General features: G+C 45.4%; 1 protein-coding gene across 1 annotated transcript; it reads left to right on the top strand.

Annotated features, from left to right (window-relative positions):
- The first annotated feature begins 7,767 nt into the window (after positions 1 to 7,767).
- Positions 7,768 to 14,951, top strand: LOC123369494 (pepsin B-like). The gene is made up of 9 exons (XM_045015138.1): positions 7,768 to 7,823; positions 8,134 to 8,287; positions 8,873 to 8,990; positions 9,709 to 9,827; positions 10,793 to 10,992; positions 11,196 to 11,318; positions 11,936 to 12,080; positions 14,279 to 14,377; positions 14,703 to 14,951. The coding sequence occupies exons 1-9, from the start codon at positions 7,768 to 7,770 to the stop codon at positions 14,853 to 14,855; spliced, it is 1,167 nt and encodes a 388-aa protein (XP_044871073.1). The 3' UTR covers positions 14,856 to 14,951.
- The last annotated feature ends 2,223 nt before the right edge of the window (positions 14,952 to 17,174 follow it).

The raw sequence follows: 17,174 nt of genomic DNA, 5'->3' as shown, positions 1-17,174 counted from the left end.
CCTCTTTCCAAGGATTTTGAATGTCTCTCTGTACTGAACTTTTGCAAATTTCTGAAGCCTCTCTCCAGTGAAATCTGTGCTATGGAATTCTGGGCTCCCCTTCGAAGGTGACTGCAAATAAATAAAAGGCATTAAAAACATGAAGCAAATGTGTTTTGGTTTGATCTCTTGGTGCAAAATAAACTCATGGCTGAGGGAAGCATGGCATCAAAGTGGTATGTCCTGGGCACAAACATGCAGCTGCTCTGAGTAGGGGCGAATTTAAAGCTAACCCAACCATGGGAATTCCATTTAAATACCACCCACACTTAACATGGTGGTGTAGGATAGTCATGCTGCAGCTCCAAGTTTAAACACCACCCGGCTCACACTACACCTTCCCTTCCTTTGTTGGGACTAGTTGCTTGATAATATGCAGCTCGTTTAATCTGTAGATGTCAACGCACTCTGAGATGTGGAAACAGAGGCCCAGGGAGGGTGAGGTTTAAGCAGAATCCTGTCACTTAGAAAATGATCGTCCCTCCTTTAGTTAAGGTTGATAAGAATGTTTGGTGGTTATGGCAAAGGCCTGAGAATCGTGAGTCCTGGTTCCATTCCTGACTGTGCCACTGAATCCCTGTCTGAACTCAGGCAAGTCACTTCCCTGCTGTGGGCCTCAGTTTACCCATCTGTTAACTGAAGACTACAGCTGGTCAGAAAAACTTCTGATTCAACAATTTGCCGATTCAGCAAGACCAGAACATTTCACAGATCTGGCCCGATTTCACTAAAGAGTCAATGGAACCAGGAAGGTGGAACTCTAGGGAACCTGGCACATTTCAACACCCTGGAGGTGGGGACTTGTTGGCCTCTAATCTTAAGAAAAATAATCCGAGTTGATGTCAATGGGACATTGAACTCATGCGCAGAAACATCTAGCCGCTCCTGATGAGCTACTCTGAGCACAGGCAAATCTAGGGGCCAAATTTTGCTTTCAGGTACAGCGCACTCAGCTGCAATCAGTGGGAGTCGCTCGTATCCTGCTTTGGGGTAACGGTGCCCCAGAATTCCAGTCCTGGCTATACTGCTGACATTTGATGTGACAGAGGGCAAGTCACTTTCTCTCTCTGCCATATGGGGATAGGAACACTTTCCTCCTGACTTAATTTACCCTCACAGTCGCCTAGGGTTTCCGGTCTTGGCTGGATGTCTTCCTGGAGGCTTCATCACATGACATAATCTTGAATTAAAGTTTCATCTTTAATTCCTGGAGACTCCGGGATGATCCTGGAGGGTGGGCAACCCTGCAGCCTCCTCTTTTGACATTTGTGAAAGCACTTTGAACTCTGAAGAGCGGATTTTTATCTCCGCTACACCATCATAACCTGGAATAATTCAGCATCGGGCTGCTCCTTGCTAGAAAATTAAGTCACATGGGAACATGATGGTTGTGTCTTTGCTCTCTGTACAATGTTAAGAATATGTGGAAATCACACAGCCCCAACTGGTTCCAAAGAACCAGGTTTGCTAACTGTATACAGATAGACAAAGACGAGCTACAAGGGTATGGTGCTGCACTGGCAGGATTCCAGTGGCTTCAGCAATAGAAGACAAGGATCCTGACTGCAGCTTAGCCTCCCCACCCAGATCCGGGACTGGTGGGGCAGAAAGTCTGGGTGCTCAGCCTCTATGCCCCCTCCAGCTGCAGGCGGGCAGAAGTGAAATGACAAGAGCATCCCAGCCTGCCTGCCGGGGAGCTGTCACTTTGATTTTTCTGACAGGGAGTTGACATTTTTTTGGCAAAACCTGAAATTTTCCCATGGTTTTGCAAAAAGGGTGTTTTTCTTGGGAAATGGTTCAGACAAATTATTTCCCACCAGCTCTAGTAAGAACCGATGGTACTAAATGACCAGGCCCCAGAAGGCATGTAACCGTAGGGCACGTTTTGTGGCTGGGTCGTGCTAAGGACGGCGTCAGCTCTCTCTTGGGCTCTGTGTAACCCGTCTGGTCAGTGATGTGGCCACAAGATACACGTGACTCTGTGAAAAGTTCACAGGCCCCCTTGTTTGCTTTAAGCCCCTGCCGAGCCAGCCTCACAAGTAACTTTGGGAGGGTCTCCAAATGCTCTTCATAACTGTCGCCAAGACTAGTATATTGTCTTAGTAAAACTGCATCCCAGGAATGCCCTAGGATACAGCCCATGGCTCACTGCCAAATAGCAGGTGCACAAACGATTCCAAACATTAGCCTGTTAGATTGGGTAAACCTTTGCCTGTTAATTTGGAGACAAGGTTGGGCGAGGTTGATCATGGAGAAATGCTCTTCACAGCCAATGAGGCAAATCTAATCTCTCTTCCATGTAAAGTACGCTGATCCGCATGCAATACGGGCTTTACGGTAGGGCGACCAGATGTCCCGTTTTTATAGGGACGGACAGTCCTGTTTTTTGGGACTTTTTCTTATATAGGCACCTATTATCCCCCCACCGCCTGTCCCGTTTTTTCACACTTGTTATCTGGTCACCCTACTTTATGGGATCCTTGAAATGGCCTCTATAGGGGGTGCTGCATTCACTCCAGTTAACCTTGGATAGATTTCAAGAGCTGTGTCTGTCCCTGGCTGTATTGCAAACAGTAGTGGATGAGCTTAAAAAAATGTAGGCATTGCCCTCCGGTGAAGTTTTTGCTTTCATGTGTGTTCCCTTGAAATCGCTGTAAATACCGACAGTCTCACTCTTTCCCTACTGACGCTATAAAGGTGCTCCAGTCACTGCAGTTAACCTTGGATACAATTTCAGCCTCCTGTAACTGCTGCAGCTCTTCCTCTACCTTTTGGCCGTATCACAAAAGGTTTCTGGATGAGCTCCCATCATTAAGCACAATTTTTGCTTTTATGTCTTATATTTGCTTTTGGAAGCATTGGGGAGCAGTGACTTAACAGAATTTCCATAATCTCAGCAAATCTTTCATCGGTTGGTTTAACAGGAGTAAGGCTGTGCAGCAAGTTATGGATTTTAGCTGCCATTGCGCTCAGTAAAGCCACCAACTTTTTTCATCATAGATATCGTTAGCTATGTGCACTGTTCCAGTCTTGCAATATAGGTAGCTCAGCCCTCTGCGAGCAATCAGACAAGTAAATGTCCCCCAGACATACAGACATTTATAAAGTAATTTTTTATCTACATGAGCAGGTCACTACCAGTCCCTGTGTTGCAGGCATCCCAGGATTAGGGATCCATCTTCATCACCAGTTGTTGTGATTTTGCTCACTTGAAAAAATGGTATGTTCCTACCTCATGTTAGCGAACACAAGGCAACTAACATGAGGTACAATCCTAGTGGTGACAAGGCAATATATGGTTTTCATGTGTGGGAGTGTGACATTGTCTAATTACAATATGACCTTACAAATCATTGTTGCTACCGCTGTTATATAATTGCAACAAATCTTATACAAAGTGTGATGGATGGCCAGAAAGGGTTAAGCATCCTGCAGCATAATTGACCCAGAGTCTCATAGACTTTAAGGTCAGAAGGGACCATTATGATCATCTAGTCTGACCTCCTGCACAATGCAGGCCACAGAATCTCACTCATTCATTCCTGTAACAAACCCCTAACCTATGTCTGAGTTACTGAAGTCCTCAAATCGTGGTTTAAAAACCTCGAGGTGCAGAGAATCCTCCAGCAAGTGACCTGTGCCCCATGCTGCAGAGGAAGGTGAAAAACCTCCAGGCCTCTGCCAATCTGCCCTGGAGGAAAATTCCTTCCCGACCCCAAATATGGAGATCAGCTAAACCCTGAGCATGTGGGCAAGATTCACCAGCTAGCACCCAGGAAAGAATTCTCTGTAGTAACTCAGATCCAACCTGTTAGAGCAGGGGTCCCCAACCCCCGGTCCGCGGCCCGGTACCGGGCCGCGGCCTCTTAGAAACTGGGCCGCGAACCGACCCAGTGGACCTCCCGCAGGCGTGCCTGCGGGAGGTCTACCCGAGCCGCGGGACGAGCGCTCCCTCCGCAGTCATGCCTGCGGGAGGTCTGCTGCTCCCTGGGCTCCGGTGGACCTCCCGCTGGCATGACTGCGGACGGTTCGCTGGTTGCGCGGCTCAGCTGGCCCGCCCGCCGGCACGCCTGGGGGAGGTCCACCGGCTCCGGTTGAGCTGCCGCAGGCGTGCCTGCGGGCGGTCCAGCTGAGCCGCGCGACCAGAGAACCATCCGCAGTCATGCCTGCGGCAGCTCCACCGGAGCCGGTGGACCTCCCGCAGGCGTGCCTGCGGGCGGTCCAGCTGAGCCGCGGGACGAGCGCTCCCGACCGGTCCCTGGTCCTGAAAAGGTTGGGGACCCCTGCGTTAGAGAGATGTTAGAACAGTATGTAAATGGTAATTAAGGTCATTCCATGGTAGGTAGGCTAGAACTTTGAAATGCAAACCTATATTGTTAGAAATTAGAGGTGATACTAATTGTATGTGTGTACTCATATCTTGTTTGATGCTAGCCATGTAAACAGGCAGTTTCTGTCTATCACTATAGCTATTGATTCAGAGACCAAAATAACATACTAACTTTTAGATGAACTGTAAACATGTTAACATCACTGTGTTCGTTTCTCTTTGAAACGTATAGCAAATCACCTGAGAATGATAGAAAAATGGGCAATTGCCTTACGTTAATCCGTAGCTAATTACCAGTGATGCTTAGGAAATGGATCTATTTCAAAAGTCCCCATAAGTGCCTATTGTTCACCAAAGGACTTGGAGCTGTCACAAGGCAGCCTGAAACTATATAAAGATGCCTTGGGTCCCAATTCTTTTTATCTCCGATCTGCTTGATGCTTCATGCAGGGGAAGCTTAAGCCACAAGGCTGAGATCTCCAGTCTTAAACTGGATTCACCCTGAATATGGACATTGAACTATAACCTATGGACTATTTCTGAAAGAACTCTTCACAACTGCAAAGCTCTACTATGAATCTGAACTCAGAACTGTACTCCTGTCTGTCTGTATACTGATTTTTAATCAATACTCTCGCTCTTTTCTTTTTTAATAAATTTTAGTTTAGTTAATAAGGATTGGCTGTAAGCATGTATTTAGGTAAGGTCTGGAACATTCCTTAACCTGGGAGGTAATGTGTCCGGTCCTTTGGGATTGGTAGAACTTTTTTATATGATTAATAAGATTTTCAGTAATCCTCATCATGTTTGCCTTGGGTGTCTGGGTGGAGGCCTAAGGCTGGGTTACTTCAAGGGAACTGTGTTGTTGGATTCTGGGTAGCCAGTGAGGTGTTATAGAAACTGGGTTGTGCGGATTTGGTAAATCTAAGGCCTGGTCTTCCCTAGGGGGTGGGGTCGATGTAAGATACACAATTTCAGCTTCGGGAATAGCGTAGCTAAAGTCGAAGTATCTTATTTCGACTTACCTCCCGTCCTCACGGCGTGGGATCGACGGCCGCGGTTCCCCCTGTCGACTCCGCTACCGCCGCTCGCCCTGGTGGAGTTCTGGAGTCTACAGGAGCACATTCGGGGATCGATATATCGCATCTAGATGAGACGTGATATATCGATCCCGATAAACCGTTCACTACCCGCCGGATTGACATACCCTAAGTATTGGAATATCCACCAACTTTGGGGATTGCCTGCCCCATTCTTTGCAGTTCACCCTAATTAAGTGACCTCAGTTGGCTCCCCTGAAACTCTGGTCACAGTGAGCAAGTCTCGAGGTGAAGGCTATGGGGGAGCCCCAAGTGTTACAACTACAACTGCCTTTTTTTCATTAGGATTTTACCTCAATTAGTCACCACGTGCCAGCTAGGATGAGGTAAGAACTCACCGTCTCTCCTAGTGAAGACCAGGGCTTCCCGTGAAGACAATATCTGTTACGCCAGATCAGAGCTGGTTGAAAATGTTTTGTCACAAGTTTTTTTACTATTAAGAAATGTTGTTTTGACAAAAATGGAAAATGTCTCCCTCAAAAATTAACCCCAAAACACCTTTACATTGAAATATTTAAAAGTTTGGAGGGTTTTTTTAAAAAAAGGCGAAGAAATGTTGATGGAAATAAAATGTTTCCATTTACATGGAAATTTTTTACAGGAAAAAAATGAACCAACTAATTCTATTCTAGGGCTATGTCTATATGAAAGACTTTACAGTGGCAGAGCTGTGCCGATGCAACCGTGCCACTGTAAGATCTCTCGTGTAGCCGCTCTATGCCAGTGTGAGAGAGCTTCTCCATCAACATAACTAAACCACTCCCAATGAGCAGCGGTAGCTATGTTGGTGGGAGAAGCCGGTGGAACTTATGTCACCCAGTTTGTGTTTTGTTTTTTTTTCACACCCCTGAGTGACATAAGTTTTGCCGACATATGTGGTAGCGAAGATATGGCCTAGATTTACATGGGGGTAAGTGAGAGTCAAATCTAGCGAATGTAACCTCATATAACTGCTCGGCTCCACCATTAGGATTGCTATGTGTTGGGTTAAACTTCTTGAAGCTGGTAGGCATAATGGCGATCTTTCATTCAGGATAAACGTCAAACAGAATGGACCTCCTTTAAGGCATAAATAGCTGAAACAATAGAAGCCTCCACCCAAAGCAAAACCACTGGCAAGACAGGAGTAGGAGCCAGCTTTGAGGCCCAAGGAGAGTTCTGTTGCGCTCACAGCAGAGCAGAATTTTTCGGCTGAAATTTTTCCACAAAAAATGCAGATTTGTTTCAACCAAAATGTTTTGAAAATTTGGTTCAAACTCACCAAATTGTTTCAGTTGAAAAAACAAACAAGTGTTTAGTTATGACATTTTATAAATGAAGCTTTTTGAGTGAGTCACAACAAATTTTGTTTAGAAATGTATTCCTAGTTTGTTTATTTTTTTAAAAGCTCAGAAGCAAAACCAAAGGCTTTGTTTTGCATTGAACAGTGCACTTTGACCCCAAATATTTGTTTTAAACATTCAATGATCTAAAAAAAATCAGTTATTCACACAGCTCTAACTGTGATCCGATAAACTCAGGACCGAGGGATCGACTGGACTGGAGTGGTGTGTCTGTGTGTGTGTGAGGGAAGAAGAGAAACACCACAGAAACAAATTCAGGAAAGGCCTGGAAGAGTGGCTCTGAGACAGAGCATAGAAAGAGGGAGATTTTGGGGCTAAGTGCTAGGTAGAAAATGACTTGGAACTGTGAGTAAAGAAACTTTCTCCTGATGTTTGATTCCTGTTGTTTTCAGGGAAACAGGACTTTGTACGGTCTTTGTAAGTGAACCAGCTTGCATCAAAGAAATACTTGACTCCAACATGACTTAAAACAATCAGCTAGGCCTTGAATTTTGGCTAACCACTAGGGTCAAAAAGAGAGAACTGTATCAAATTTCCATCCATTGCAGCCAGCAATGGATTTCTTCGTTTTTGGCAAGGAATTTTTGGAGCAAACAGATAACGCTCCAGTGTGTTGACATTTTGAAAACACCTTTCTTTTGTTGTGAGCAGAGGTTTGCTTCTGAGCAGTTCTTAATTGTTTGATCTTGCTGTTAAAGTTGCTAATTGCTTTACAATCTCAGCACCCGACAAAAGAAACAAACATCTTCATACTTCACGGGAGAAATAAAATACACCAAGTGTTGATGCTGGGTGAACATCGTGATATGGGAATTTGGGTGCCAGCAGATAATGGAGCAGGGGGCAGTGCCCAGGATATAAAAGTAGGGATTGTAGATTAGATGCGTCAGCCTAGTTTTGCGGCAGTGACCGACGTGTTCTGATCAGGAGCTGCTTGGTGGAAAAATCGAGCACCATGAAGTGGCTCATCCTGGCTCTGGTTTGTCTCCAGCTCTCAGAAGGGCTGGTGAGGTGAGCATTCCAGAACAGATATTGTAGTAATGAGGACATAGAAATACCTAGACAGGTAACAGACAGATATCAGCATTTCTGTATTCAGCTAAGTAATGTCCTTATGTTCCTTACAAAGTGCTACTAATTGTATGATATTTGTAAATATATTTCTGCCTCTGCTCAGGTGTCCTCACTTTGGGTGGTAACACACTGATCTGTAAGAGGTACTTAAGAGGAAGGAACAGCATTATGGCAGGATACAGAGAGGAACAACATGAGAGATGCTTGGGAGGACGAACCATTTCCTGAGCTGCTCTTGTTCTTGCAGAGTCACTCTGAAGAAAGGAAAGTCTATGCGAGAGGTGATGAAGGAGAAAGGAGTTCTGGCGGATTTTCTGAAGCATCACAAAGTTGATCCTGCCAGGAAGTACCACTTCAATAATTACAATGTCGCTGATGTACCAATAGCCAACTACCTGGATGTGAGTATTAAGGCTCTCTCCCTGTCTCCTTTCTTTATGTAGTCTTGCTAGCCTTCTTTCCTTCCTTATTACCTAGTCAATCTATGTACTTCTGTGGTTATAAGTCAATAGATCCCTCTTTTCAGTCTTTGGAAATCTGTAACTATTTTGAAGTGGTTTGGATGAAAAAATCTAACAGAATACAATGAACACACAAGTTCTGCTTCCAATTGTATTTCCGTTTGGAGTAAAAGCAGAGTCTAGATTGCCCTGCTTCCTCCCACTCTCACTTTATCACTCCCAAGTGTTTGCTGTGTTCCCTGGACACATCATGTGTCTTCTCCAGAGACTGGGCAGCAAGAAGTCACAGTTCTGTTCCTGGCTCTGCGACTGACTTGCTGGGTGAATTGGGCAAGTCACTTCTCTTCTTCATACCTCAGTTCCCCCATATGCAAAATAATGGGCCACCCCTGAGGACCTTAATTCCTTAAAGGCTGTAAAGACCTTTGGCATCTTCAAATGGAAGACGCTAGAGAAATCAAAATGTTGGAAAATGATTAAGAGCACAAAGGAATCCCCCTGCCCACACATCTTCTCTCTTTGTAGTCCTTCTACTTTGGAGAGATCAGCATTGGAACTCCGCCCCAGAACTTCTTGGTTCTCTTCGACACTGGCTCCTCCAACCTGTGGGTGCCCTCTACTTACTGCCAGACTGAGGCCTGTTGTGAGTACTGCTCAGCTGTTAAATATTCAGTAGATGCATGTCCTGGGTGCATTGCTTCTGAGAAGCGGAGTCAAATTCCAACTAGGCAAGAAGCTACAGCATCTTCCAAACCAAAAATGATCCTCTCAGACAGTATTTGTGAATGTCATACTAAGATATCTGCTAGCCTGCTAAAGCTCTTTTCTAAGCCTTGAATACAGTATGAATCACTCTTTCCTTATAAAAGGTACTACAGTTTTCTAAAGTGGTAGTCCAAAACTCTACAGCTGAGATACTGCACTGTAGAATATTATAGTGTGTATACTAAAGTTTAAGCACTCATGCTGGGAGACAACAAATGCTGTGAATGGCATAACTATTACCCAGAGTTTTAGCTGGTATAAATTGACTTCAATAGAGCTACACTTATTTATATCAGTTGAGGATCTGGCACATAATTCTTAAATGTTATGGTTACAGGTACAATATAGGTAAATAAAGAAGATGGGCATTAAAAAAAGTCTGAGGTTATCTGGCTTAATATCAGTGCTTTGCTCTGTCATATAAGAACTCCCGGGCTGAGTCTTGGTCCTGTTCTTTCACTCCATGGGAAGTCAGCTGTTGGGGAAATGCTGCCTCGTCACGACACTCAGTACGCAGTTGAATGGGACCGGATCAAATCACATTGCAGCCACCAAAGAGAATGGTCATGATGTTGCAATCTTCTTTTTTAATCTAGCCAATCATGCAAGGTTCAACCCCAACCAGTCATCCACCTTTTACGACATTGGAGTGACCTACACCCTGGACTATGGGTTTGGAGACCTGTCTGTGGTTTTAGGTTACGACACAGTGACAGTAAGTGAAATTTGCGTCACACATTGTCATTTGAGCTGTGTCTCTGGCACCGTCAGAGGGCATTGGGATTAAAAACATGTGGGGTTGTGGATAATAAAGTCTTGTTTTGAATGCAACTTACTGAAGCGTGTACCCCACATAGCAGCAGGAATACGTGATCCGTCTTTCTAGTTTAACTGCAGTGGGCCTGGAGACATTTATCTGAGGACACTTTATGAGCTAAATTCCACTGGCCTCCGTGTTGTGACACCAGCAGTGAATTTGGTCCTTTACATATGATTTTTATGTTGTTAATTAGACCCTGTTAATACAGGGCATAATAAAGGCTTGTGTACATGAGAAACTTGCACCAGTTTTAACTTAAGATGTGAGTTTAAACCGATTTAGTAAAATCGGAGCAAACCCCAGGGTGGATGCCCTTGTGTTGTTTTGAATGGCTTATTTTGGTGTCATTGAAGTTGATCAGGAACATAAGAGTGGGTTAGCTTCGTTAAGCAAAGTGACATAAAGCCACTCTTAAACCGAGAGAAGAGCTTCTACAAAGGGGTTTGCACCAGTTTAGCTGAACTGGTTTAAAAAATGATTTAAGATAAACTTGTGCAACTTTCTCATGTAGACAAGCCTTGAGTTAACCAGTGCATAGGTCAGTTAGGAATAATGCTCGCTATACTGACCATTATTAGGCACAAATTCTATGGCTATGGTTTTGGGGTTTTTTGCTCCAATTTTGCTGTGCCTTGAATTTTCTTCTCTGATTGAGACACTGTCCTCAACTGACTCCCACCCCATATGGAGTATATGCAGCTGCATAGAGAAGCATTAGGTCGGCATCTAGCCCTAATGATGTGCTTTATCAGACTGTTTTGAGCGTCAACCACCCTTGAGAATGAAATAGTTGGTTGTTTTTGTTGTCAAAATTTAGAATAAAATTCTAGCCAAGAACAATGATTTTTCCCCCCCGGTAGATCCAGAACATCGTCATTGAGCACCAGGAATTTGGTCTGAGTCAGGATGAGCCTAGCAGCCCCTTCTATTATACGTATTTTGATGGGATTTTGGGAATGGCTTATCCTCCCGTAGCCATACCGGGGTACAGCACACTTATGCAGGAGATGCTGCAGCAGGACCAGCTTACTGAACCCATCTTCAGTTTTTATTTCTCACGGTAAGATCTCTCTCTCTCACCCCTTCTATGTATTTTCGGTCTATATTTCCATCTCTCTCTCTCCCACCATATATTTACCCCTTAGTCTGGTTTCTTACTGTCAATCCATCACCTAGCCCTCCCATCCACATGTATCTTGTGCCCCATGCTCCACAGGGCAGAATCTGATCCTTGTCTGATATTTTAACCATTCGTGTTTCCAGGCAACCCACATATGATTACGGAGGGGAAGTCATCTTGGGAGGCGTTGACACCCAGCTGTTCTCTGGCCAGATTACCTGGGTACCTGTTACCCAAGAAGTTTACTGGAAGATTGGTATTGAGGAGTAAGTTCTGTTTGCAGTCCTCCGTTTATTAACATGGGCGTGAGCCTTTCCTCCTTATTGTCCATGGGCACTTTCCAGCTGCAATTAGTCAAGTCAGCTGCCTTTGGTGAACTCAACTTTTCTGTGCTTGAGGCTGAACAAAGGAGGGTTTCTGTCCCATTCTCTAGCTAGCCTAGAGAGATTATTACTTACACAAGGTCTGATCTTGGCCAAGGATAAAGGTTGGGTCTGGATTTCAGGCACTCTCAAAAGACTTTGAATCCAGGGTTTTGGTTCAAGTAATGCTAAAAGCGCCTATCCTAGGCCCCAATTCAGCAAAGCTCTTAAGCATTATTTTTAAACACGTCTAAGTCCTGAAGCAGCTACTTAGAGATAGGGGCATGCTTAAGTGCTTTGCTGAAGAGAGAGGGAGATAAGCATGCACTGAAAGTTAAGTGTGTGCTGCTGTCCTTTGTTGAATCGGGGCCAGTGACAGTGCTTGGCTCTATAGAATAAGAGTCACTGAACTGCATGTTACGGAGTATCTGATGCCTTGTGCTCTTGGCTCAGCCTACATCAGAGGCATTCTTGTGGCTGATAGACATGCACAGTGAAGTCTGTTGGGTTTCCCTCCTTAGGTTCGCTATTGGACAGCAGGCGACTGGCTGGTGCAGTCAAGGCTGCCAGGGCATTGTGGACACTGGGACGTTTCTGCTCACCATCCCACAGCAGTACATGGGGGACTTCCTGCAGGCCGTGGGTGCTCAGGAATCCAATGGAGAGGTAGGAGCAACAGGTGCCTTGCCGCACTGCCGAGGACGTCTGTGAGGGATTTTGCAATGCCTGACACGAGGAATCCAAGACACAAGAAGATGAGACTGATGGGCTTTTGGGTGATCATACAAAGGTTCCTAGAGGAGCTCAGGGGTTTAAACCAGAAGTTTAAAGCTGGTGACAGCATTAATTACATCTGGGGAACAGAAAGTCTCCCCTGAGTTTTTGGAGAGAGCTTCTGATCTCCCTTTCCCCAGTGTAAATCAGAAGCAATTCTGCTGAAGTCAGTGGGTCAAATCATTAGTTGGTGTAAATGGGCGTAGCTCTGGAGTGACGTTGACTTACACACCCTGAAGTGCTGTCTCAGTGTAAAGTCAGCATGAGATCTGAAGCAGGCCGAGTGGGCGTACCATTGCGGCTGGCCACACGTCAGGCAGAAGAGCATGTGTGAGGCTGGTGAATTGCTGCCTATGTAATGGCAGAGTGCTGCAGAGGGGTTTCTACTAGAGCTGTGTGAATAACTGGTTTTGCAGTTTCTCCAGACAACCAAAAATTCCGGGGAAATATTTGGTTCTGTTCCAAAAATGGTCGTCATCTTTCAGCAGATTGGTAAAGTTCATGTCAGGCCATCAAAGCTGGTGTGAGCGTTTCCCTTGATAACTGATAGCCCCACGGTTAGGGATTGGGAGAGCCCCAGGTCTGAGTCGCTGCTCTGGAGCAGGGACTCGAAATCAGATTTTTCTTTCTCCCAGGAGAGTGCTCTAACCACCAGGGCCAGGCTATTCTGGGCTGTTACCTGCAAAAATCTAGGGCACTGCACCTATATGCTACCGAGGGCTCCAGGTGTGACCCGGTTAATTTAGGTATCCCCACCCTCTCCCTACCCGAGGGCTTAGGGATGGGTGTAAAGCACCTACCCTTACTCATGGGGCTCAAGGAAAACCTGGTCAGTTTAAGTACCCGCCCTTACCCACGGTGCTCAGGGCCATACGGGTCTGCGGGATCTTTTCCCGGTGAAGAGCCTTGCACAGCTGTGCTCTGAACACCTATTTATTAGCAACATACAGAGAACACATATGTCAAGCCAATCTCTTATGCTCACCACTCCCAATATACAGACAAACTTCACCCAGTCAGGATTCACTCGTCCGGGAGTGCCGGTTGATGCCTCTACACGTCACAGTTGTGCAGAGCGCTCAGAGTTCTAGCTCTGGTTCCCAAAGAGCATTGCTTTTTATTTGCATTACATAGGTAAACTAACTTCACTAAACCTATGACATTATTCGATCCCCCTAGGTAGCAAAATGTAACCTGTCATGCACTGGCACCTATGTTTCCTCCTCCCTGCTCAGATCTTTTTTGTGCTTTATCTTTCATGCCCGAATTGTCACTTATTTATGACCTTCTTTGTTTGTGCGCATGGTCAGCATAAATTCTCGGGTCAGAGCTTATCTGATCTATTTCACCGTTTGTTGGGGTCTTTCTGTATCCTCCCTAAAACTTCCCAGCGCCTGGGTGTCTCTACATTACAGCCCTTGGTGTTATAACTCTTGGTAGGGGCATTCCTGAGGTGGGGATGCCTTAAGCACTGGAGTAATTTTTTCTCAATTTTAGTGGCTGATCAAGGCTAGTTTAGTATAGGGGTGAGTCAAGTCACAGGCTTATAGGGCTGGGTTGCTCTCGGTCGCTTCTGTTGAAGCTTGTTCTCCTTTGTATAAAAGCTTAAATATGTATAGTGCCAAAGAGATTTAAATCGTTCTCTGCCTGATTCTCATGTTGAAATGGAGCAGCTTCAACAGGAGAGACTGAGAGAAACACACCCTGCAATAACCTAGTGGTTAGAGCACTTGGCACAGGAGAGCTCTGAGTTCAAGTCCGGCTACCGGGTGGGGATTTGAATGTACATGTCCCACCTCCCAGGAAAGGGCCCTCACCATGGGGCTAAAAGTTATAAAGAGGGAGCATTGGCACGTGGTTTCCTGGCCCTGAAAAACTTTCCACAGCTGAAACTATCAGGTCAAGTTCACAAATAGTTTTGGTCCACCTGAAACTGCATTTTTCAGCAAAATGCTTCTCCCAGCTCTAATTTCTACCCTCAGTTGGGTGGAACGGTAGATACCATATAGTGGCCATTCTCCTCTGTTGGGAGCAGCCTCTGCTCTAGGTTGTTACTGTCTTAACCCCCCTCTTGTTCTTTTCTTCCACAGTACGTGGCTGACTGCAGCAACGTCCAGAACATGCCGACCATCACCTTCATCATTAACGGATCCCAGTTCCCGCTGCCCCCCTCCGTCTACGTCCTCAACGTATGTATTACTTTAAAGGCAAAACCAACTTCTATCTTACAGAGACAATGAACCATGCATAGTTTCCCAATCGGGACTCAGAGCTTCTGTGCAAAGGCAGAGACCTTTCCCCCTCCACCCCACCACACTGCAGCTCTGTTTGCCTGTCATTTCGAACAGCACTCAAAAACCGATGGGGTGTTTGTGTTCCAACAATGCGAGCTTATGGGGGGCCTGCTCCTGCTCCCATCAAAACCATTGCGAAGCTCCTAAAAATTCCACTGGCACTTCAGAGTGCAGCCTACACAGCCCTAGAGACGTGTCTATCTCTTTTTCCCTCTTACAGAACAATGGCTACTGCAGCGTTGCGGTTGAGACCACTTACGTATCTTCTCAGAACGAGCAGCCAATATGGATCCTGGGTAACATCTTCCTTAGGGAATATTATTCTGTCTTTGATATGGCCAACAACAGAGTGGGATTTGCCCCATCAGTCTAGTCCAACCAGGCCTCACCAGAACCGGATGAAGGCATTCCCTTTCCTGTCTAAATCTTTTCTCCTGGACACTGTTGGAATCAGACTGAGTTCATATGGACAAATTGAATCATTCTTAATGTACCTTGCGTACAGCCGTAGCTTGCTTTTGGCTTGTGGGTAACAATCAATGCTCTCCAAATGTATTATTGCGAATAAACTGCAAAGAGTCAAATTCCTTTTTGTTGAGTGAAGATTGAGCCCAGCTGTTTGTTGGTGGTATCACAACCTTATCATCACACACCAATTGCTACTCAGGTATAAAGGAGGAAATTAACCTTTCAGTGATCCATTGCTGCCCCAATTTCAAAACAGTTAAGCACTTAGCAGCTCCCATTGAGAACAATGGAATAACCCCCCCCTTTTGTTCCTATTAGGAAATGTTCTGCAGCACAGAATGACCTTTCTTTGCACAGCTGTAATGGAGATGCTGATTCTTGACTAGCTGGCAAGGGGATGTGGGCAGCTTCATCCCCTGATATTTGCAATAGGCTTTGAGATTCTCAGATGGGATGGGGATAGCAGGCCAAAATGTGGTTGCTGTGAAGGAGGTAACGATCCTGTTTGCACTCTGTATTTACACGCTATTACCATCGCATATCCTGAGGCTCTGGCTCTGTTCCTATCCAAGACTACCCTAACCAGTGGAATAGTATGTGGTAGAGCTCTCAAGCGATTAAAAAAAATTGATTGTGATTAGTCACGCAGTTCAAACAATGAATTGTGCTGTTAAACAATAATAGAATACCATTTATGTAAATATTTTTGGATGTTTTCTACATTTTCAAATACACCTCTACCCCAATATAACGTGACCCGATATAACATGAATTTGGATATAACGCGGTAAAGCAGCAGGGAGCCCCGGGCCCTTTAAAGCACCACCCGAGCCCCTCTGCTTTACCGCGTTATGTCCGAATTAGTGTGGAGCCCCAGGCCCTTTAAATCACTGCCTGAGCCCCACTGCCAGAGCTCCAGTGATGATTTAAAGGGCCTGGGGCTCCCTGCAGTGGCTGGAGCACTGGGCCCTTTAAATCACCGCCGGGGAAGCCGGTCCAGTCCGGCATGGCTTATTTTAACCTCTGGATACAACGCGGTTTCACCTATAACACGGTGAGATTTTTTTGGCTTCAGAGGACCGTGTTATATCGGGGTAGAGGTGTATATTGATTTCAATTACAACACAGAATGCAAAGTGTACAGTGGTCACTTTATATTTATTTTTTATTACAAATACTTGCACTGTAAAAAACAAAAGAAATAGTATTTTTCAATTCACCTAATACAAGTACTGTGGTGCAAACTCTTTATCATGAAAGTTGAACTTACAAATGTAGAATTATGTACAAAAAAAACTGCATTAAAAAACAAAACAATGTAAAACTTTAGAGCCTACGAGTCCACTAAGTCCTACTTCTTGTTCAGCCAATTGCTCAGAGAAACAAGTTTGTTTACATTTGCAGAAGATAATGCTGCCCGTTTCCTGTTTACAGTGTCACCTGAAAGTAAGAACAGGCATTCGCATGGCACTGGTGTAGCCAGCGTCGCAAGACATTTACATGTTAGATGCACTAAAGCAGGGGTGGGTGGCCAACCTGTGGCTCTGGAGCCACGTGCGGCTTTTCAGAAGTTAATATGCGGCTCCTTGTATAGGCACCGACTCTGGGGCTGGAGCTACTGGCGCCAACTTTCCAATGCGCCGGGGGGTGCTCACTACTCAACCCCTGGCTCTGCCACAGGCCCTGCCCCCACTCCACCCCTTCCCACCCCCTCCCCTCAGCCTGCAGTGCCCTTGCTCCCCTCCAGAGCCTCCTGCATGCCACGAAAGAGCTGATCTGGAGGTGCGGAGAGGGAGCAGGAGGAGCTGATTGGCGGGGATGCTGGTGGGTGGGAGGTGCTGGGATCAGGGTGGGGGAGCTGATGGGGGTCTGCTGATGTATTACTGTGGCTCTTTGGCTATAACAATAATAACAATATAAAGTGAGCAGTGTACACTTTGTATTCTGTGTTGTAATTGAATCAGTATCTTTGAAAATGTAGAAAAACAGCCACATTTTTTAAAATAAAATCCAATTGGTATTCTATTGTTTAACAATGCGATTCAAACTGTGATTAATCGCGACTAATTTTTTTGAGTTAATCATGTGAGTTAACTGCGATTAATCAACAGCCCTAGTACATGGAGTTCCTGATTTCCCATGACTGCAGCTTTAGTTTTGCCTAAGGCTGGTTACTGTTTCACACGTTGCCAGTGCAGAACCTAATATGGAAACACAAGCTCAG

The sequence above is a fragment of the Mauremys mutica genome, chromosome 4 (assembly GCF_020497125.1).
Source record: "Mauremys mutica isolate MM-2020 ecotype Southern chromosome 4, ASM2049712v1, whole genome shotgun sequence".
In the NCBI taxonomy this organism is placed as follows: domain Eukaryota; kingdom Metazoa; phylum Chordata; order Testudines; family Geoemydidae; genus Mauremys; species Mauremys mutica.
Note: the sequence above shows the minus strand (reverse complement) of the source record. Positions and strands in the feature narration are given on the sequence as shown.

Coding starts and splice junctions, on each gene's coding strand:
- LOC123369494 (XM_045015138.1), top strand. CDS start 7,768: ATGAAGTGGCTCATCCTGGCTCTGGTTTGTCTCCAGCTCTCAGAAGGG. Junction 12,081..14,278: donor CTCAGGAATCCAATGGAGAG/GTAGGAGCAACA, acceptor TTTCTTCCACAG/TACGTGGCTGACTGCAGCAA. Junction 14,378..14,702: donor CCTCCGTCTACGTCCTCAAC/GTATGTATTACT, acceptor TCCCTCTTACAG/AACAATGGCTACTGCAGCGT.